General features: G+C 48.9%; 1 protein-coding gene across 3 annotated transcripts in view; it reads left to right on the top strand.

Annotated features, from left to right (window-relative positions):
* MYOM2 (myomesin 2) overlaps positions 1–22,439 on the top strand; it is an 86,186-nt gene that overhangs the window by 50,199 nt on the left and 13,548 nt on the right. For all 3 annotated transcript variants that reach the window (XM_067022452.1, XM_067022451.1, XM_067022453.1), the window contains 13 exons: positions 1,156–1,343; positions 3,173–3,299; positions 4,494–4,672; positions 5,880–5,994; positions 7,057–7,213; positions 7,303–7,409; positions 9,555–9,599; positions 10,155–10,291; positions 14,326–14,470; positions 14,590–14,649; positions 16,019–16,086; positions 21,566–21,679; positions 21,869–21,956. In XM_067022452.1, the coding sequence (XP_066878553.1) occupies positions 1,156–1,343; positions 3,173–3,299; positions 4,494–4,672; positions 5,880–5,994; positions 7,057–7,213; positions 7,303–7,409; positions 9,555–9,599; positions 10,155–10,291; positions 14,326–14,470; positions 14,590–14,649; positions 16,019–16,086; positions 21,566–21,679; positions 21,869–21,956 (1,530 nt within the window). The remainder of the gene's footprint in view (positions 1–1,155; positions 1,344–3,172; positions 3,300–4,493; positions 4,673–5,879; positions 5,995–7,056; positions 7,214–7,302; positions 7,410–9,554; positions 9,600–10,154; positions 10,292–14,325; positions 14,471–14,589; positions 14,650–16,018; positions 16,087–21,565; positions 21,680–21,868; positions 21,957–22,439) is intronic.

The raw sequence follows: 22,439 nt of genomic DNA, 5'->3' as shown, positions 1-22,439 counted from the left end.
CTTTCAAAATTATTATTCTGACCACACAGAACACTTCGGGGCCGAACTTGCAGTGATGGGCCCTAGGAAACTTGATTTGTGCAGCTCCGTGTTGTATAATGTTGCTCTGGTTGTTTCATATAAAATGGACCCCATGACTTAAAAGTATTCAGGAAGATTTAGAACCACGATCGCCTCTTAGACACATTTTGAATCATAGTATTATCTTTTCACTTCTGAGAGAAATGTTTTGCTCTTTATTTTTGTCTTCAACTAAATCTAAAAGTATCTTCAGAGATTACGATTTCTCGTCTAACAATAGATAAAATAACGTGACTGGAATTTCCAAGGAATGTCAAATCTGATGATACTTAGGTGGGCAATATAGTAAAACATTAACTCTTATTTTAAGCTCATTATAGTCTATCAGTTTTTCCCAGGAGGGACTTTCAAACATTCCCACTAGCCTCTTCAAGTCATTCCTACTAAGTGAAAGCCAATCATTTACGTTTTAGTTCTGCAATAAGGCCAGCTCATTCCCGGGTACCTGTATCTCGGATAACAAAGGATGATTGGACGTAGGTTGCTCAGAGTTGGGGAAGGGGGGAAGCAGAGACACATCCTCTTCAACCTGTTAGGAAAAGATGGTCCATTTCCGAACAGGGTGTTCAAAAGGGAAACTTGAATTCATACTCATTTGAATTAATCTGAAGTTTCTATAAGTATGGAGGAAGTTAAGACTCACTGGCCGAAGTCTATCGGTCATCACTGGCTGTGGAAGGTGAGGTTGTCATTCTTCACGGGCGTGATGAGAAAGCTACTCTCTCAAGGTTTTCCTTAGAGGAGGGGGAGAGTCTTTTGTCTCAAGTGTCCTTCTTGGCCCTTGTATTATTGAAATATTGGAGGATGGATGTATGGATGTATGTATTGGAAGATGTATTTAGAAATTGCAATAAATATATATGAAAGAAGCTTTTTAAAAACTTACTCTCTTTAAAAGAAGAGACAAAGACGAGCGAAGATGGTGAGCAGGGAGACCTGGACAGGACAGAGGGTACAGGCACCCGGGGCCATCTTCCACTGCTACCCGTCCCTCTGAGATGCTGGAGCCGGCCGCGGTAGGTTAGTGATTATTGCACTAAGATCCGGGTGACCTTCCCGCTGTGTCTCCTGCAGCCGTCCCGTCCCATCCTTACGGGATCACCCTTCTGAACTGTGACGGCCACTCCATGACCCTGGGCTGGAAGACGCCTAAGTTCAGCGGGGGCTCACCCATCCTCGGTTACTACGTAGACAAGAGAGAGGCGCACCACAGAAACTGGCATGAGGTCAACGCCTCGCCTCTCCAAGAGAGGATCCTGACGGTGGGTGCTCGTGGGCCCGTTCCCTTTTGCAGGCAACTTCTCACGTGGGGCAGGGTCCCCATTCTGTGTCTCAGAGTTCAGTGGCGTTAGGCAATTTGACACAGAAACACAAATGAATGAAACAGTTCACCGTGAGAACTTAGGATCACGGAGCATCTTGTTTTGAGCAGCGAAGCCGAGGAGACGAGCCGGCAGGTGGGTTGTTTGCAGGTGCAGGTGTTGCTGTGAGAGGCATCCGGCCTCCACCCCGGTGGCTGGAGCTCTCAGCCTCGGGGCAGGATGCGCCGGAGACGGTGGCGGTCGAGGCTCCCCTGCTCGTGTGTCCCCGTTTCCCAAGGAAGGCGTGTGCTCGAGCCTCCCAGCGAGCCTCTTGCCCAACGACACGTTACGTCCGGGTGCAGGGAGCAGGAGCCATGTGGATTTGGAGTAAGAAAGAGCAGAATCAGGCGACAGCTCTCCCCTCCCTGAGTCCCCGCTCCTCCCCGGGAGCCACCACGCGGGGCTTCTCGTGAGAGAGATGAGGGAGAAGGAGTTTGCTTAACGGAGCTCCCGGGTGGGTGACGGCTGCTCACGCGGTTGCCGGGCAGCACGCCCACCCGTTCATTCCCAGGAGCGACGCGGTAAAGCGAGGGGTTCATTGCGGGAGGCGGAGAGGAGGTCTAATCCCCGTCTGGTACAGGATTCTGTGCCAATACCCATATTTATGCAATACGTATTTATCAGGCGTTTTGTTGTGCATGACGCGTGTTGCCAAAATGCAAGCCCGGTGCGAACATCCTGGCGTTCTGTCCACGCTTGTCCCCCGACACCTTACTATTGGCCGTCAGACCCCAAACTCCGGAGGAAATGCCCACGTGCTTTCTGAATGCCGACCTTCCACGAGGCCAGGCCCGCCTTCCAGGGGGTAAAGCGGCTCCACGTGACACGTGCTTGCTTCGGGGGCTGTTGTGTTCCGATGCTGCGTTTGATCCAGGGGCCGGGCTGCCAGGCAGGGCTGGTGGTCTGGTCCAGGGCCTTCCCTCCATCTTTTGTGGCACAGACCAGGCAGAGTGGACCCTCAGGGGCCTCCGGCCAGCGTGCGGGGAGGAGGCAGGTCACTCCCCACCGCCCCCCCACCGCGAGGACGCTTCCCGTCCCGGGCCCTTGACACCCCAGGCGCGGTGTCGCGGGGGGTGGAGGGTGGAGACCCTGGGCCCGACGTCTGGCCCCGCCCACCGTTCTTCCACTGGCTCCTTGTGGCTTTTGTCTCTGAGCCTGTTCCCCTGCCTGGGTCATCACGTCATCCCCGGGGGTGGGGGGGGTTATGGAGTGCATGAGGCAAACCGTGTCGGGGTGAAGGTGCTGACTGCAGAATGCACGTGGATCTATAACCTTCCACAGACGCCTCCTTGACTTACTGACAAGGTCCCTCACCCTCACATTCCATCTATAAATCAACCAGAAATACCCCCTTTCCCCCGATGGATCGTAACGCAGCTTTTGTTTCAGCTATTAATTAATTAATTTTAAAAAATTGAAGTATGGCTGATTTATAACGTTGTGGTAGTTTCAGGTGTACAACAGTGATTCAGTTATACATACATATATGTGTGTATATATATATATATATTCTTCAGATTCTCTTCCCTTATAGGTTATTACAAAATCCTGAGTGTGGTTCCCTGTGCTGTACAGTAGGTCCTTGTTGTTTATCTGTTTTATATACAGCAGTGTGTACCTGTTAATCCCAACCTCCTAATTTATCCCTCCCCCCCTTTTCCCCTTTGGTAACCATAAGCTTGTTTTCTGCGTCTGTGGGTTCATCTATAATTTAAACATCCTCTGAACAGGTGGCGGGCTTGGCGGAAGGCTCACTCTACGAATTCAGAATTGCCGCCGCCAACCTCGTGGGGGTCGGGCAGCCGTCGGACCCCAGCGAGCTCTTCAAGTGCGAGGCCTGGACGGCGCCGGAACCGGGTGAGGCGGTCTCTCCAGGACTCACCCCCGGGCACCCCGCGTGCACACGCAGGGCTGGCCGGAGAGGGGGCCTTCCGTGGCGCCAGCCCAGGCCTTACCAGGCCCTGCAGCCGGCAGGCTTCAGCCACCCTGCACAGATCCTGGCACCACTACCACGTGCCAGGCCCGGGGCAGAGCTGTGCCTTAGGTGGCCCCACCCTGTGGTCTGGGCCATGGAGACACAGGCAGGGCGGTGACAGGCACCGTGTCATTAGCACTGAAGTGAGAGGCAGGGGGGCCACCCACCCCCGGCTGCTCTCCCGAGTCGAGGAGGCTGTGGCCAGAGGCTGGTCCAGGGCAGACCTGCTCCAGGTGAACTTCTCCCAAAGGGGCGGAGAGAGGGCAGCTCCCGGCAGGAGAGGCTCCAGCTGGGCCAGAGTGGGGACAGCAGGACCTTACTGACGGTGTATGCACTCAGGTCTCCTCCTCCCAGGCCACGTGGGAGCTTGGGGCCTCTGGTTCTAAAGTGAACATTGACAAAATACCTGCATTTACTCAGGGCTCCACATTTTAAAACTGTTTTCACAAATTTGCAGGGACTGGGCATTGATTTCTCTGTATCCAGTCCATCAGGACCCCTAATGCCATGGATGATATGCTCATGGTTTGAACAAAACAAAGTGAGACAAAGCAACGAACCTGAAGTTGAAGCTGAAAAGCTAAAAAAAACTGAGATGATTGTTCAATTCTGTGGCCAGATTATATGGCTTTTTCTTTTCTTTTTTGGGGGGCGGGGGGCGGGCGATACTTGTTTTAATGAAATTAATTTTTTTCCCTTTGGAAGAGTCAGTGGAAGGAGAAGCTGTAGAAGTTCCCAGAGGCTTCTGGGGGCTTAGAGGGATTGGTTAGGGTGGGACCCCTCCTGCCTTTACTGCTCAGGGCTCCCCTGGACCCGGGCTTGGTCGGTGGCGCTGCAGGGTTTACCGTCACAGGCGGGGCTGGGGTACTAGGCCTGCGGAGCTGGTGACCGCTTGGTTCCCCGGGGTGGCCAGGCTCCCTGGGCGAGTCCCGTGACGCCCAGGTCTCCAGCCCAGGAGGTGGGTGGGTACCTCAGGATCCTCTCCTGCACGCCTTGCTCTCTGTGAGACGCGCCTGCTGGTCCCGGGAGAGCGTGCGGACTCGTGAATTAGACCACGGGCTTGCCTGGCTTTTCAGGTCCTGCCTACGACCTGACGTTCTGTGAGGTCCGCGACACATCCCTGGTGCTGCTCTGGAAGGCCCCGGTGTATTCGGGCAGCAGCCCCGTCTCCGGGTATTTCATCGACTGTAAGGAAGAGGATTCTGGAGAGTGGGTCACCGTCAACGAGGCCGCCACGGCACATCGCTACCTAAAGGTGACGGCACTCCTTCTCAGGCTTTGTCTTCTGGGGAATGTGTTTCACCCCTGGCGGGGGGTCTAGCCCAAAGCCCCCAGGGCACTGTGCACATGACCTGGTACCCCTGCCGCCAGCCGGTGGGGTCCCAGGTGCCCGCCCCTCCGTGGGCGTGGGGAGCGACTGCGTGCGGGGACCCTCTGGGTGGGTTTCCTCAGCTTCCTGCCGTCTGACAACCCCCAGTGGTGCTGACACCCCACGGTCACGGGCCGCGTCGATGTGCCTTCCACAGCGATGACTAGAATTATGTCTTTCCGCACCAAGCCCGTGTTTACTTCACTCTGTTCACGTGATCGCTGATGGACGTCTTCTATCTGATACACACACACACACACACAAGTACACACAGTGTAAACACATTTGACAGAATTATGATGTGTAATTTCTCTACCCCCTCTTTCTCCAAGTACTTCTGTTTTTAGCACCTGCAGTTCACCAGTCGCTGGGGGCAGGTTAGTGCTGACAGTGGCTTAGACCCGGGGACCCAGCTGCCCTCGTCAGAGGCTTTCTTCTTTGGGTTGTGGCCTCTGGGGTGTGGTTTAGACAGAGAGGCAATGTACTTCCTTAAAGGAAGGCCGCACCTGAGTGACAGGTAAATGGGCAGCAGCCTCTGGAAAGCAGTTGGACAACATGAAACAAGATCAGTGTCTTCTGAACGAACAAAAGCTGCTCAGAATCCAGCTAAATGAATTCGTTAGAAATTAGCTAATAGACATTTTATTTTTGGTTATCAATGCAGATTACACTAGACATCATCTGTAGATGTATAAGAGATGGGTTTCATTTTGATATTGCCCCAATGATGGGATATCTTGCACAAAGTAAAAAAAATCACATGTGAAATGATATTTAGTCCCGTAGAATTATGTTAAATATCAACACCAGATTATAAACTAGATGATATGATTTCAGTTCTGCTTTAAAATATGCAAAGAACAAAGAAGAGGATACATCAGAACAATAGAAACCCTGTTTATTCTCGCCAAGTGAGGTCACGAGCCTGCCCGCCTCCTTTTCCCTTCTGCACTCCTGACTTCCTCTGTACGGCTATTCCAACTGGAAGGATAGGCTATTTGTAAAAAGAAAACACGTCTGTAATAAAACGTGATGAAGAATGAAGTCATTTTCATCTGTCCGTTCACATGTGACGTTTCCTCCTTCTTTCAAGGTCTGCGACCTGCACCAAGGAAAAACCTACATCTTCCGTGTCCGGGCAGTAAATGCTAGTGGGGTGGGGAAGCCCTCAGACACGTCGGAGCCGGTGCTGGTGGAGGCCAGGCCAGGTGAGCCTCATCTGCTCGGCTGTTAACAGGGCAAAAGCCTCACGGTGGGGTGATCTGGAAGGAGGGATGCGTGTGTGTGTGTGAATGGACGGCGGGTGCATGGATGGTACCCGTCACATTTATAGAGGGAGTTGATTGACAGACGCAGTACAGCATGTCTTCAAAGACCCACTGCACGCCGCCTCCCCAGCATCCTGGGCAGCAAGGGGCGCGTGAGTCCATTCTGCAACGGTGGCGGGGGTCTTCGTTTCAGCAGTAGAACATACAGGGATGACGATGGTCTTTTATGTTACTGCTGAGTTTCGATCAGAAATTATAAAGCCGCTGGCGATCTTCTTGATTAACAGTGGTAAGAGCCCAGCTGAGGGGACCTTGGCGGGGAAGCGCTTCCGAGGGGAGGGGGGTGAGCTCACGGGACACGTGGGGAGGAGGATCTCTGGAAACCATGTTTCCCCTGGATTTCTCCCCTCCCTGGAGATTGGCTCCATGGATACCCTGCCACCCGGCTCTGTGCTCCTCGGTCCTCGTAGCAAGGGGCACCTGGCTCAGGCCGGCGTGTCTCCTCCAGTTACGATTCCTAAGGGACAGATGCTGACTGGCCTGTGTTGGGCCAGGTGTCCACTTGGTCAAAAAGGAACAAACAAACAAACAAACAATCCCCCGAAGGAAAAAGTGGAGAAAGTAGAGCCTGGGTGTGTGGGAAACAAGTGCCCTTAACCACGCTGCCCGGGCACCCAGGAGTGTCGAGAGGTCAGATCCCAAAGGGGAACAGGATCGTTCTGGCCAGGATCGGCAGCCCAGAGGGTTTTCTCCAGTGGTGCTGGATGCAGAAAAGGAAGCGGACAGACATGTGACGACTTCAAAGCCAAACCTGAACTTTTCTGCTTTCCATCAGCTGCCCAGAGGGCTTGCTCTTTCACATCTACCCGATGACCTGGGTAGACCGTAGGCAAACACTGATGGTTCGATGTAAAACAAGCTCTCCGCCTGGGCCATCCCTTCTCCAAAAAAAAAGACTGGGAAGGTGTTCCCAAGATGCTCCCTGGCGTTCTCGCTCCGCAGGCACCAAGGAGATCAGCGCGGGCGTGGATGAAAAGGGCAACGTCTACCTGAGCTTTGACTGCCAGGAGGTGACGGACGCCTCTCACTTCACATGGTGCAAATCCTACGAGGACATTGCGGGTGACGAGAGGTTCAAGGTCGAGACCGCGGGGGACCAGTAAGTTCCACTCTGGGGTTGGCGAGAACCACCTCCTAGGAACGCCGGCAAACACAGTAATTAACATACCGGCTTTTCTTCCCTTTCAGCTCGAAGCTGTACTTTAAGAATCTGGATAAAGTGGACTTAGGGACTTACTCTGTGTCCGTCAGTGACACGGATGGTGTGTCCTCCAGCTTTGTCTTGGATGAGGAAGGTAACACCTGTAGGACATAGGCTTGCCTTTGGGGGTTTTTATAACACTTGCAAAGATTGACCCTAACAGAGAACAGACCGATTTGCTTAGAAAAGGGGTGTGTTTGCAGGAGGCTGGGGATGGGGAATCCTTTTTAAAGCCAAAAATTACTTTGGAAATTACACAAACGCTGGGAGTATTTTTATTCCTTGCTGTATATATTGCTTTTATAGCCTTCCACGTGTACTTTTAGAGATGAGTTTTAGTTACGTTTCATAAGTTTGGCAAGTGGCATATTAGCAAATAAGTCCGTAAAATTAATGAGAGGCGCACAGATGAGAGAACCCTCCCTTTTCTCCCAACATTGAATAATCGGATAATCGGATGATAAACGAAAACACATACCTGTATATATATATACACACACATTTATATGTATATATTTTTTTATGTGTGTGAAATAACATTGAATTTCCATAGTTAAAATCACTTGCTCTCTTATAAACAGAAAGCAGCAGAAAGAAGCGAAGGAAGTCGGTTTGTGGTGACCCGGGGAAAAGCAGCCGTTTCTCTTAGGCAGGTCGCCAGGTCTGAGTCCCGCAGACAATGAACTGGCCTCGGGAGGAGGATTCTTCCACTGCCTGGGTTGATGTTTGCATCCAACCCTTATCGACCACCGTGCTGGTCAGAGTCAGTGTTACAAGTTTGTACGAGGATAAGTGAGTGATGTGGAGGGAACTGTGTAGCCTTGGACGGAACCCTCAAAACTCCATGTTGGGCCTTTAAAAGCTTCTGAGTCTCTGAGAGCCCTCACTTAACATGCCTTAAGCTTGATAGTCTAATCCTTTCCTTATCAGCTGGCATCTTGTTTGGCTACAGTGAAGGGTGTGGTCCCAGGAGAGGGATACAAGGGGGGACGCCTAGGACGGGTGGGGAGGGGACAGGGTCTGGATGGCTGCAGGCGTCCGCAGGTCCCATGCAGACGTTGGGGGCACTGGGGTGAGCCCATGTGCGTTTAACGGGACCAGCAGGAGAACGACAGAGGGGCTGCACCATCTCTGCTTCCTGGGTTCCCTGGCAAGCTCACTGCTCACAGACAGGGCGGGAGGGGACCGGAATCTGCTCACCTGCCTTTTAAACTGCCCTCTCTGACCCTCACTCGGTGGCCTTCACACAGCTTTTTACTAGCAAAACATCCTTAAGGACTTCTGACAAGTGATGTACTCCTCTGCTCCACTTGAAAGTTTGCAGATGACGTTTTCACCTTAATTTTAAATCGTTGCAGAGAATGAGCATTTCCAGCACATTTTACACTGTATACGGACCTCAAGTACATTTCAGGCAAAACCTTTAGCTCATTTGACGTATGGAAGTTCCCCCTGCGAGACCTAATGGGGGTGTCAGCCCTCACCCTCAAATCAGCCGTCTGGGTGGAGTTACTTCTGGTCACAGAAAGTCTGCTTCATTGTTCATTTCAGATAAACAGACACATACAGACCTTTGTGACCATGGTCTCATTGCTAAATGCTAATTTTAAGAAGAAAAGGAAGGAAGGAGGAGGGAAAAGGAAAGAAATCGTTTAGAGCCTTCAACTGTTCTTAACTTGCTCTTGGGATGCTCAGGAGCAGCGCATTTTTATTTTCTAATGTATCATCATTATTATTTATTATGTAAATTCATGATAATACACCACAGTGAAGTTCTGAGTGGGTGAGAGAGGCGCTGAAGCAGGACGCTTTTAACGCAGAAGGAAAATCACAGACCAGCCATGTTCTCAGCCAGCCAGACCAATTTCAGGAAAGGGTTCATATGGAATTAGAGGATCTGGAAATGGGTCCCTTTACATACCCCCTCTGTAGGTCTTCCTCTCTTCGAGTAATACACCTGCCCCCCCCCGTGCCCCCCACTCCCAGGGACCTCTGCCCTAACCCGTCCTAACGGGTCCCTTTAGTAAGTGGGTTCTTTAAATGGTGAGGATCTCAGTTGCAGGCGGTAGTTCACTGGAGGGAGTATTCAAAGTTACAGTCTCCTTTTAACTCCCAGTTCTGATTTCTTTCACAGCCTCAAATTAAACTTGGTGATGTGATGTCAAATCTCTGCTTTGCTTTTAAGCCAGCTTCTGAGCGTACAGGTCAAAACCAGTGATTATATTTTTCTTAATTTTAGAGCTGGAACGTTTGGTGGCGCTGAGCAATGAGATAAAAAATCCCAGTAAGTGAGCCTGGAGCTCAGCGCAGCATCGCGCTCTGGGAAGGCATGTTCGTTACCGCGTGCAGCTCTGGAAGGGACGCTCTGGGGAGAGGATGGCCTCGTTTCGTGCTCCAGCTTACACACTTATCAACAATTCGCTCAAAACAAGTATTAGCTAATATTGTAACGTGTAACAATTTTCATTGCATGCAGTGTTTTAGATTTTGGGTTGAGTGTGGCTGTCTAATCCAAGTGAGAATTGTATCAAATGGGATCTTCAGTTATTGGATTACATTGAACTCAGAAAGAATATATCCGTCTGTGTTCACGGGGCCCCTCAGGAAAGCAGACCGTGCACGTGCAAGGCTTCACGGGGCGTGGAGGCTTTGAATGCAGCGCCAGGCTAACTAGAGTCTTATTTATTTGTTTTGGTTTTCATAATCCAATTCAATACTGCAGGGTTTCACATTCTCCAAAAGTTTAATAATGAGGATTGATATTTTCCTACAGTATACAGCTATTCTTTCTCACAAGGATTCATGCATTATTGACTTGTGATTTCTTTTCTTCCTGTAGCAATTCCTCTGAAGTCAGAATTAGCTTATGGGATTTTTGATAAGGGCCAGGTCCGCTTCTGGCTGCAGGCTGAGCACTTATCACCAGACGCCAGCTACCGCTTTATCATTAACGACAGAGAAGTCAGTGACAGCGAGGTGAGTTCATGTGCGCGTGGCCTCTGCCTTTGGAGATGGCCAGGTATGACTTGGGAAGGTCAGTTCCTGAAAGTCAGTATTCTGGGTCTGTTTTCATCCCTTTTCGAGCTGTAGAAGTTGGGGTGTAGAAGGCTGACGACACGAATGAGAGATGATTGATTCTTGCAATGTTCAGAGATTTGGTCTCGGTTAGATGAGAGATCAGGAGGCCTTTAAATCCAAGCCTGTTGGAATTAAAAAATGACAAACTACGTTTTAGAGACTTGGTGGTATGAGAAGGTTCAGGTTACGTGGGGTGGCGGTTATCCTCAGTGGATCAGTTTATTCACTCTTGATGACGGTTTTGAAGGGGTATATTTTTGCCCTGATGTGAGCAATGCCTCCCTAGGCCCCCCTCCCACTGAGAGCGCCCCATGGAAGGCGTCGGCTGGGAAATTAGTTTCTGCACCTTCCCTGAGCTTTTAGGCTGCCCCCTTGGCCTGGCAAATCTGGACAGAGAAAAATGTGTAGGATGCTGTGATACAAACACTTTGCCCTTCTTCTGCTTTTCATTGTGTAGAATGAGGCTTACAGATATTACAAGGATTCCTTTTTTTGCCTGTGGAACATTGTGTTTCCATATATGTCCTCTTGTCTAATTATTCCAGCGTGACTGGGAACCCAGTTAAAAGATGACCTGTTTGATGGAGCCTTTCTTTGTTGTTCAGCGGTGCCCTTGGGGGCTCTCACATCCCACCATCTTTACCCGCTCCGCTCTCTTTTCCCTTGACACCCAATGCATCGTGTCTATTTAGCTATCCTACTGAGTCCTCAGTGCCTCAGCGGTGTGTCTGCTGCACGGATCTTAACGGGATGGTTGAGATGTAGGGGTTGCTCGTGCCAGGTGCGCGGTCCACTTACTCTCCCTCTGAGCTAGGTGCCTCATCCCTAGTCTGGCCTCTGTGTCTGACGGGTTTTTAGTAAAGCTTGGTTAGACGAACGTCTCTCAGGAAGAAATCACGTATGGACAAAGATGGCGTGAGTTTTCTTATCCAGTCCATCTTCCCCATGAGAATGATGACATCCTTGAAGAACTGTACAAATTGGGCAGTTGGCTAGTAAGTAGAAAGCATGCGGTTTCCTCCTGGCTGTAAAAAAGCCCACAGTACGGATACTGTGTATGGAAGAGCATCGCGTGATCAAGGTAATTGGAGACATTTTCTTTGAGCAGAGATCATGCTACGGGATGCAATGGAATTTAGTGTGATTGCATTTTATTTGTAGAACATCTTTTGATTAACATTCCTACCTGCTGTGGAGAGCTTGCTTTAAAAATGGATGTCTTTGCTACCTGACTCATCGTTTGGAATACGGCTGTACTATTTCATTCCTTAATTAGCAATCCACAGGTGACTTTTCCATGTGGAGATTGATGCTATTTTGTGAAAGTCACATAATAGCCTGTCTTTATGGCCCCCATAAAATCATTGAACATCATCTCGCTGCATAACGGCAATCGCTAGAAGGCTGATTCTTTTCTCAAACCTGCCCAGACCCTGCGGTGCAGAAGCTGAGAAAATGGAGAAGGCTCTGGATTGTTAAGAATCCGGCTGGTGAGCGTGGTTCCTTCTCACTTCTGAGACCTAATGAGAGCAGGTTCCTAGAGGCCTCTACTCCCAGATGTTTGATGGGGGCGAACGTCTTACAGGCTCAGAGCAGCACGGTTGTCTGATCAACTTGAAATTTGCTCCCCGTATTCAAAAGCAAATACTCAAAACTGCAAAGAAACTCAACGACCCCAGCAAGGTACACCTGCTGCAGCCCTCAGACTGCTGTCCCTTGTCCAGCCCCCAAGAACTACCGGAGTCTCCGGGGAGGTAGCAGCGTCCCGGTCCCGTAATCAGGAGGCTTCCTGTAATCGGTACCGCCTCCTGAAATGACCTCGCTCTCAAAATGTAATCTGAGCTCATGCCTTCTCATTCATGCTCTCTCTCTCTCACTTTATATACACCAAGTTCACATCGAGAAAAAAAATCTAAGCAATGTTGTACAAGTACACAGTGTATGCTTTACTTACTTGAAACAATATTGGAGTTTCCGATTTCCAGGGGACATTTTTATGTTTCCTGGAAGTCGGGGCCTGTGGGCAGGGGTGGGCTTTATTCGCTGAAAACCTGAAAGTCATATTTGATCAAACAGAACCTCAGGCATCACGTTAACCCTTGGGACCTCAGACACTCATCTTCCTTTCCCCGTGGATGGCAGCTTACTGTCTGCAGATTGTTTTTGATTGTCCGCCGTAGCCTAGAAAAATGAGACGTAAACTTGCCCTCCTGGAGCTTATCCCAGAGTTGAAGAAATACAGCTTCAATCAGAGAATGATATAGAAAAATTACAGAATGAAGAGCGTGTTAAGACAGTACAGTGAGCACCGAATCAGAGACGGCGGGGGTGTGGAGAGGCTGGAGTAGTTAGGGGAGATTTCAAGAGCAGTGGATTCCTGGGTTCTCCTTCGGAGGAGGAATGCAGAGAGTGGACCCCGGAACGGGTGCGCCCTGCAGCCTGCACACGCGAGAGCTAGCAAGGTGGGGGGCCGGGGGGCGAGGAGGGTGGGCTGACCACGGGAGTGGCCACAGGGCATCTTGGAAATACACTTGGATTAAACGGAAGGGGTCAGAAGGCAGAGGTGCCTCTTCCAACGTCAGGCAGGAGAGTTTAGAAACGATGCCCGCTGCTGAGGGAAACAGGCTTAGGGATGTTGAACAAAGGTGCTATTTTGCTAATATTCATCTTCTCAGCTCTCTTGTGACACTGGCATTCAGAATCCAAAATATAAATGTCACCTGAAAGAGAAAGGAGAGCATTGTGAAGATAAATACACACGAGGTGTCAGAAAATGGCCGATCTTACACATTTTCTGTTCGGTACCCGCAGATAGGAGTTCTTTGTGATAGTCTCATCGAGCTAAGGCTTGTAGAAGGAGTGCAGGTTCTCAGGGGGAAGGAGTGGACTTTCCTCCGCCCCCTCCTGTTTGCTGGCGGCTGACCACAGGGTATTGGCGATGACCCGCTCATCTCACCCTGCAGCCCCACCTTCCCCGGACGGCTCGCTCCTCAGGCTGGGACGCCTTTGCGTAAATCCCAGCTGGGCTCCTCTGAAAGGAAGCAGGAATGCCTGCAGGAAACGCCACCAGCAAAGGTTGTCATGCTTTCGTTCATTCTGGGCGTAGCGTTGGGGGGCTCAAGGCCAGAGGAAGCAGTGATGTTCTGAGGGGAGCCCCGGTCCCCGCGCCCCTGTGCTGTCCTCCCTCGTCCCGAACGACGGCTGCAGCGCAGACGAGGCATCCTTTGGATGTGCTCCTTCTTCGGATGCCTCCCTGACCCCTGCTTGATTGCAGATATCGTACCCAAGGGTGGAATAAGACATGGTCCACGCGCAACCACACCTCAGTCTCTGTAGCTCGTCACAGGTGATGAGAGCTCAGAGACGTGAGCTCTGGAAGGGCGGCACCGGGAAAGGGTCCCCATCGGAGGCTGCCCGGACGGGGCATGCTCTGCATCCTGGGCACCTTCAACCCTGGTGCCGGTGGCGGTGTTGAGTAGGGGGCGACCAGTCGTGATGCCCGTGTCCCCAGAGTCCCCGGGACTGACGCCCTCGCGGCTGTGGAGGTGGTTGGTTGTTGCCTGTGGTTTTGTGACCGGACGTGGCCAAGGGCGCCCCGTTCTCTTTCCCCCGTGTGCTGAGTTATCTCACATCGGGTGCACGTTCCCGAGGAGTGTGCAGAGTTCCTGCTGGGGTCTTCGTGTGGAGGTCACTCCGCACGCAGACCTAGGGCTTCGTCGCCGAATGTCCCTCGTTTGATCTTTGGTTCACCAAGAGGTCCCTCGTTTGCTCTTTGGTTCACCAAGAGGTTCAGTGGCTGAAATTTCTTTTTGTGTTTTTTGGGCACCGTGATCCCTTAAGATACAATAGTTGATGCAACTGTTAGGTGCCAGCGGGAAAACTGGAGGGAGGCATCTCACGGTGGAATTCTCCCCTTCCTTCTGTGCTCCCAGACGCACAGAATCAAGTGTGACAAGTCAACGGGCCTTATCGAGATGGTGATGGATCACTTTACCATCGAAAACGAAGGCACCTACACTGTGCAGATTCACGATGGGAAAGCCAAAAATCAGTCTTCGCTGGTTCTCATTGGAGACGGTATGCTGTGTGGAAGGTCTTCACATGTCTGTAAAGGAAAATTCAAAGCAAATTCTTTCCACCAGAGAGAAGCAAATGTATTTCATTTCTATTTTTTTCCCCTTAAACATTGAATTTAGCATTCAAGGCTGTCCTAGAAGAGGCTGAATTTCAAAGAAAGGAATTTCTCAGGAAACAAGGTAGGTGGTTGGCTGGCTTCCCCACCACTAGCACAAGACAAAGGTTTAGGATTTGAGCATTTGCTTGGAGCAGATCCTACTTAATGCCAAACGACTCTAACTTCAATTTTAAATGATTGAGAAGTCAGACCACTTCTTAGCTGTAGAAATTTGGATACTTTTCTGTTCTTTGACCTTTCCCCTTATTTCATCTGTATTTTCTTCTTGCTTCTACCTTGAAAAGCCCTGGAATCTATTGTTGAGTGTTCGTATTTTCCTGCAGTGATAAGGAAAGGGTGCCTCCATTACGTGTCCAGATGGAGTCCAGTGATTGTGACAGTAAGGAATAAAGAACGAGGGTGGGCGAGTTGGGGGGATTATTAGGAAAAATGGAGAGAGGGCAGTAGACCCAATTCCAATCGCCAGGAGCTTGTTATTTTACTTAAAATTGTGTGAACTTTTCAACTGTTAGATGTTTTAACTTTAATTACAAACAATACTTTTTAAATATATCATTTTAAAAATGCATATTAAAAATAAGTAAATAAAAAATAAAAAGCATATTAACTAGATACAAAGGAAAACGGATAAATTTTAGAAATTGAACTACAAGAGTTTATTTGAAAAATATTTTTTATACGGGATTTCTATAATTTTTGAAAAGAAGTTAGAATACAGCTTTTAAAATATAAAATGAAGACATTATTTTTATTGTTTTAAGCTATTTTTATTTTTAGTAGTCAAAAATATTTATTTTACTCATTTCTACAATACGATTTTTTTTCTACAATATGATTCTACAACTTTGTAGGATGTACTTATATGGAAGAAATCAATAAATACTTTCTAAAACTGCTTTGTATTTTTGTGTTGAATGTATTATTAGCATATGACTTCTGCATTTATATTAAGTAAAAATGATATTTTTGAAAGATATATAAATTAATCTTTGATTTCAAATGCTATATAAATATCATGTGTTGACATAATTGCTAGGTCAAACTGCTTTTTCTTCATCTTACCTCAAGTAATTCTCCTGTTTTAAAGTTTTTCTATACTACGCTGTTGGATGTTGTTAGACACATGTCTTGCGAAAATAATATAACATTTCATTATTCTTCCTCCTAAAGAGCAATAGCTATTAGACATCACCGAGAAGGAGAGCTCAGACAGCATCATCCAGCTAGAAATAGAGATTTCAGTATCAGTGTTGCACACACTGACTTCGGAGCCCTGAAAATTAGTTTCATCAAATTATCTTGGTTTCAGACTGAACAGCTACTTTCTTCTGCCCCAAATGCATTTGTATGTGTGTGTGTGTGTGTGTGTGTGTGTGTGTATGTATACATTTTGTTCCTTTATTTAAACTTTTTTCCCTTTTCCCCGCCAGGCCCTCATTTCGCTGAGTATCTGCACTGGGATGTTACAGAAGACTGTGAAGTCCGGCTGGTCTGTAAGGTGAGGGATCGGTTCGAGCCAGGAGAGAGCGAGACTCCCCTTCTCGTGGCAGTGGAGACAGTCAGGAAGCAGCTGTGCTCAGATCACTGCTGGTGAAGCACAGGGGGGCGGATCAGGGGCGGGTGGTACTCAGACTTCCAGTCTCGTCTGTGGTCTTTGTCAACAGATTACGGGGGCAACCAAACGAAGATTCAAGTAGGTAGTTTATAAAATATTTATTTAAGATTTCAGTAAGTGAACTTACGGGGAGGAATGCTATGGTGAAATTTATCTGGTAATTTCTATGCTGCTCATGTGATTTCTTTAGGAAATAAAAGGTATGTTTGGGGAGTAAGACGCTCTTAAGTTTTTGTTTGAGCAATTCAGTAATCAAGTAAGCCTGAGTGACTAACTATAAAAGCCTGTATTGGGGGGAACAGACTTTAAGTTAATGAGCCCCTGCTATACGGCTGTCTCTGTAGAAGAAGAGGCTGTGGGGAAAGCTCGATGGTGCATCATTTCTGTTCCCAAGCCACTCACAGCCAAGAGAGAAAAACAAGCAGACAAGTCAACAAGGCGGTGAATCCTGAGCTGAGTACGGGGGGATGGCTGAGAAGGATACAGGTCGACGAGGGCGGAAACGGCTCCCACAGGCTGAACTGTGAAACAGCCGCGTGGGAAACTAGGAGCCGAAGGGTTAGAGGGTGAATTAAGAGTCGGCCGCTGTGGAGAGCAGTCTGGCAGCTCCTCAGAAGTAACGCGTGGAATTACTATACGATCCAGCCTCAGATAGATACGTGCGCACAGTAATGGTGGCCGCGCGCTTCACAATAACCCAGTGTGGAGGTGGCCCAAGTGCCCGTCGATCAACAAATGTGGTAAATTCGCGGACTGTCATTCAGCCTTAAAAAGGAAGGAAATCCTGTTACCTGCTACAAACGGATGATCCTTGGGTGAAATAAGCCCCAAAGGACAGACACTGTATGATTCCACTTACCTGAGGTCCCTAGAGCAGTCAGACTCATAGACAGAAAGTAGGATGGAGGGGGCCAGGGGCCGAAGGGTGGGGGTGGGGAGTCAGTGTTTAACGGGGACAGAGTGTCAGGTTGGGAAGACGAGAAGGTTCTGGAGATGGTCGGTGGTGATGGTTACACAGCAACGTGAATGTGCATAATGCCACAGAACTGTACACTTAAAAATGGTGAAGATGGCGAATTTTATATCATCTGTATTTTCCCACAATAAGAAACACGTAAGGTTGGTAAGACAGCTGGGAGCTGGACCAGAGGGCATCCAGCGGGGCAGAGGTGGACTCCTGTCTGCAGACGGCGGGGAGCCTGCCTTTGGGGTTTTCAGGAGGAGCGTGATGACTCTGGCTGTTTCTAAGGCCAGAGGGGGGGCTGCCCAAGAGGCTCCATGAGAGATGGGAACTCAGACGAGCATAGTGGTCCCGTGCACAGAGCAGGAGATACGCCGGTAGACTGTTGAGGAGCTCCTGTTCCGGCAGGAGTTGGTGAGTAATTGGATGTGAGCGAGGACGGTGTCTTGGACCATCTTGGGTCTCTGTCTTGGAGACCAGGTGGTGCTGTGATACTAACCGGCACTGCAGGGGCAGGACCAGGTCTGAGGGTTTTGAGGATAAATTCAGCTTTGCAAGTACTCCGTTGGTTACGCCTGTAGCACAAGCGATACGGTATAACCAGCGCACTGGGAGCCCAGCCCTCACAGCAAGCTGAAGCTCGGCTGTGGAGGTTTATGAGGTAGCAGGACACGCGTGGCGGTGAGCTCGATGCCCGTGGGTCAGGTTTGCTGAAGGTCAGCCTTTAGAGACAGAAAGATGACGGAAACTTGGAGAATTTTGGAAACTATCATGTTGTCAGAGTAGAAACAGGAGAGAAGGATCTTTAAGGGAATTACTGAGGGGAAGCCCTCAGAGAAATAAGAGGAGAGACCAGAAGCGGCCTCACGGAATGAGGAAGGTGAGGAATTCAAGGAGTGGGTGCCACACAGCGGTGTCCTGAGTGCGGGGAGGGCTGACGCAGGGCCTGCCGCCTCGTCCAGGAGGGCTGGGGGTCTGAACGGCGCTTGCTGATGGGATGGAAGATGGGTGAAGACTGAGCTGAGCCCATCACACCCTGGGAGGCCCCGCAGGTCGTGGACGTGGGGGTCAAGTCCTTCTCTCCCCGCTGGTTGGATGGGGACATTCAATCGTGTTTAGACGCTGCGTGGGAAAACGGAAGACGAATCAAGGGTGGAGGCCACCTGTCAGAATGGCCATCATCCAAAAGACCAGAAATGACAAATGTGGGTAAAACTGTGGAGAGAAGGGAGCCCTCGTGCACTGTTGGTGGGAATGTAAATCGGTGCGGCCACTGTGGGAAAACAGTACGGAGGTTCTCCAAGGATTAAAAATAGAGCTACCACACGATCCAGCGGACCCACCTCTGGGAGTCCGTCTCAAGGAAGTGATGTCACTGTTGCGGAGAGACACCTGGCCCACGTGTTCGTAGAAGCATTGCTCACAATGGCCAAGACGTGGACACAACCAGGGGTCTGCTGACGAATGAATGGCTAAAGAAGATGTCACACACGCGCGCGCACACACACACACACACACACACACACACACACACACACAGAGGAATATTATTCAGTCATAAAAAAGATGGACATTCTGCCATTTGTAACAGTATGGATGGATCTTGAGGGAAATAAGCTCAGTGAAGTAAGTCGGACAGAGAAAGACAGACACGACATGATTTCACTTGTTTGTGGAATCTAAAAAAAGCCAAACTCATAGAAACAAAGAGACAGGTGGTGGTTGCTAAGGGGTGGGGGAGATGCTGGTCAAAGGGTACAAACTGCCAGTTACGAAATGAGTAAGTTCTGGGGTCTAGTGCCCAGCAGTAGCTAATAACACTGTATTATGTACTTGAAAGTTGCTGAGAGAGTGACCTTGGGTGTTCTCACCGCTCACACATAGGCACAGTGGTCACCATGTGAGGTGGAGGATGTATTAACTAACCTCATTGTGGGAACCATTTTGCAGTACATGCGTGTATCGTTGTGTACGTTGTACACCTTAAACATACACGGTGGTAAATGTCAATTAAGGCAACGGCTGTGTTGTAGTCAGTTGGCTCTTTGTTCTGACAAGGGTGTCCTGAGTACACGCTCACGATGGCGGTGGGACAAATAGGAATTCTGGTCCCCATGTGCCCTGACGTCCTCCTAGTGGCGTAGGCCCTCCTGTGAATATTTTACAATATTTTAAGTTCCCTGATCAAAGTGAGTCATAAGTCTTTAAACACAGATATTGGAGAAACTGAATAACTATTGCTTGAGAGGTGAGTCTTTTGCAATTTAACCCACCTAGTCTGCATACTCGTGTCCCACCGCTCCTGTGATTCCGTGAACCCTTCTTCCGCATAGGTTTTTGCCTAATAATACTTTGCCAGGTGGTCATTGTTCTAACACATGGAGAAAAATCAATGTGAGGACGTATTCATATTATAACTTTACAGAAAACCATCTTTTAAAAGAAAAGTTTAAGGCAAGAGAAACCTGAGTCCTGAACGGAAGGAAATCTGGGAGAGAGATTTCTCACACGCCTCCAGTAAAGCTTTGGGGAGGACGCACTCACACAGTGAGAGTCGGGCAGGGCCCCGTGTCTCAGGAGTGATCCTGTTGTGACCTTTTCCTAGACACTTATGTGCATGTGAGGTGCGCGTATTGAAAAAGTGGTAGAGGACTTCCCTGGTGGTGCAGTGATTAGGAATCTGCCTGCCAACGCAGAGGACACAGGTTTGAGCCCTGGTCCGGGAAGATCCTACATGCCGCAGAGCAACTCAGCCCATGCGCCACAACTACTGAAGCCCGCGTGCCACAACTACTGAGCCCGTGCACCACAGCTACTGAGCCCATGCACCACAACTACTGAGCCCGCGTGCCTAGAGCCCGTGCTCCGCAACAAGAGAAGCCACCGCAAGGAGAAGCCCGCGCACCACAACGAAGAGTAGCCCCCGCCCTCCGCAACTAGAGAAAGCCCACGTGCAGCAACGAAGACCCAATGCAGCCAAAAAGAAAGAGAGAGAGGGAGGGAGGGAGGAAGGAAGGAAGGAAGGAGGGAAGAAAAGAAAAAGAAAAAGTGGTAGAGACATTGCAGAGAGTTCAGAGAAGCGACAAATGAGTTATCTGGGGACAGAAGACACCCCCCCTCTCCCCCACCCTGAGCTACAGGACAAATAAAGCAACTGAGGATATAGGTTTTAGAAAACAGAGGCTGAAGGTCATTGGGAAGGTTTTTATTTAGCACCCAGGGACCGACAGTGTAAATATCTTGGAAAAGAGAGTAAGAGGAAGCAGTGCTGAATTAAGGTGGGGGAGAGTCGGGGATTGGCCTGGCGTGGCCATGGACACAAGGGGGATTTTGAGGTGTTAGGACAAAGGACATCGTCTGCTGGGATTGTTTAGCTTTGCTCCATCCTACCGCTGACTGTCACCACGTGGTCCTGGCTTCAGAAGCAAGAGCCTATACCTCCCAGACCAGCGGGAGACAGCCCTGCACTTACCCTGAAACATTTATGGAATTATTCTCCACATCGGGCACGCTGCTGTGCCCCGTGTGCAAGTGCGAGTAGAACATTCCGGAGCCCTGCTGCCTGGGGATGGTCCGCCAGGGCTATCAGCCACGACAGCCACTGATGTAGCTGCTATGGGAAGTCTAAAATACGGTGCACTGCTACACTCTCGGAACTAACCACGTGCTCTCCATGTCTGTAATTTATTTTTTGTCGCTGACGTCTCTGTTGTCGAGTCTGTATGGGATGTGAATGCAGAATGGTCCGTGTCACACAATTCAACGTGATCAGTACATTCCGCTCCTACAGAGCCGGAATTCTTCTTCTTCGTGGGACGTGTAGGTCAGAGCGTGTGACCTGAGATGCTTACTCATCTTAGGAATTCTGCAAAGCTGAGTTTCGAGTTCAAGCTTATGGCAGAGATTGAATTTTGAGGAATTTTAGTAGCAGGGAAGTCCTCGCGCCCAGTGGGCTCGTTTTGTGCTAAAGTTTCTTTCCCCTGCGTCTGTGTGTCCGCAATGTCATGTTGCCAAAAGAGCAGTCACTCAGCAGTTTTATAGACCGATAATGATATTTTATATTATTTATAAATTTAAAATACACTGCTTACGTCTTGTCTTTATTACTGACATCTCACAATAACCAAAAAACCTTGCACCGTCTAATTTCATGGGTTAGCACGAAGAGGAGTCTTTTGTTCTTCCGAATGGAACTGTCAGGACTTAATTATTTTAGAAGCTGAAACTTAGAAATGTATTTGCTATTATTAGAACCGATAGCTTTCCCATGTGCTTCTGTCTGAGACTGTCTATAATAAAAATTGATTTTTTTTTTTAGGTCTGTGATTTCAAATCAGAGTAGACTTTTTTCTCATGAGCCACAGCGATTCACATAGTCAACGTAAGATTCCTGTCTCGTAGGTTGCAAACACCAAGAAGGAAACCGTTTTCAAATGGCTAAAGGATGATGCTCTGTATGAACCGGGAAAGTTGCCTGATCTGGAGAAGGGGGTCTGTGAGCTGCTCCTACCAAAGGTACATTGTGTTAAAGAAAACAGATAGAAGCAAGATAAGAAAGTTCTCGTAAACAACCTGTGAATTCTGCATTATCTCCCAGTTTGCCTCCTGAATTTCCATGGTTTGCAAAGAGAATGTATTAGCCTGTATTACATTTTGTATCATGGCGTCAGTTTTACGTACACATGGGATGTGTTTTATTTGCAGTTGTCGAAGAAGGACCACGGTGAATATAAGGCAACCTTGAAAGACGAGAGAGGTCAAGATGTGTCTGTCCTTGAGATAGCTGGCAAAGGTAGACTAAAACCTTCTTCCTTCTACTAAAAGGAAATCCACTTCACCAGCAGGATGAACCGTGTGATGAAGGCACAGCATCTGTATCCTTAGTACATATTGTTTCTTTAGCAGGGACACAGGAAAAGAAAGTAGATTTGTACTTGAGTTGCATTCAAAGCTGTTTGAGTGTTTTAGAACAAGGTATGCTATTACTCTGGGCTTCAATGAAACGCCCTCTTAGTCCACCAACAGGAGCCAAGTTCTATCCTGTGCCAAATGTATTAAAATGATTGAAACAGTGAAGAGTTTCAATGAAATGTATGGTCGGAATGATGTCGAGCAAAATGTTCTTGTTCCTTGTTTAAAAAGTGAATAGATTAGAAGGATTTATCGCCACACATGAGCCTTTTATGGAAAACTATTGCCATTTTAATGGTTCATTTTTCAATGAACATCCTGATTTCCTGTATCAATTTAATTAAACATGAAAATGCTGCTGATA

The sequence above is a fragment of the Kogia breviceps genome, chromosome 20 (genome assembly GCF_026419965.1).
Source record: "Kogia breviceps isolate mKogBre1 chromosome 20, mKogBre1 haplotype 1, whole genome shotgun sequence".
Taxonomy (NCBI): Eukaryota; Metazoa; Chordata; class Mammalia; order Artiodactyla; family Physeteridae; genus Kogia; species Kogia breviceps.
This window is presented reverse-complemented; position numbering and strand designations above follow the sequence as displayed.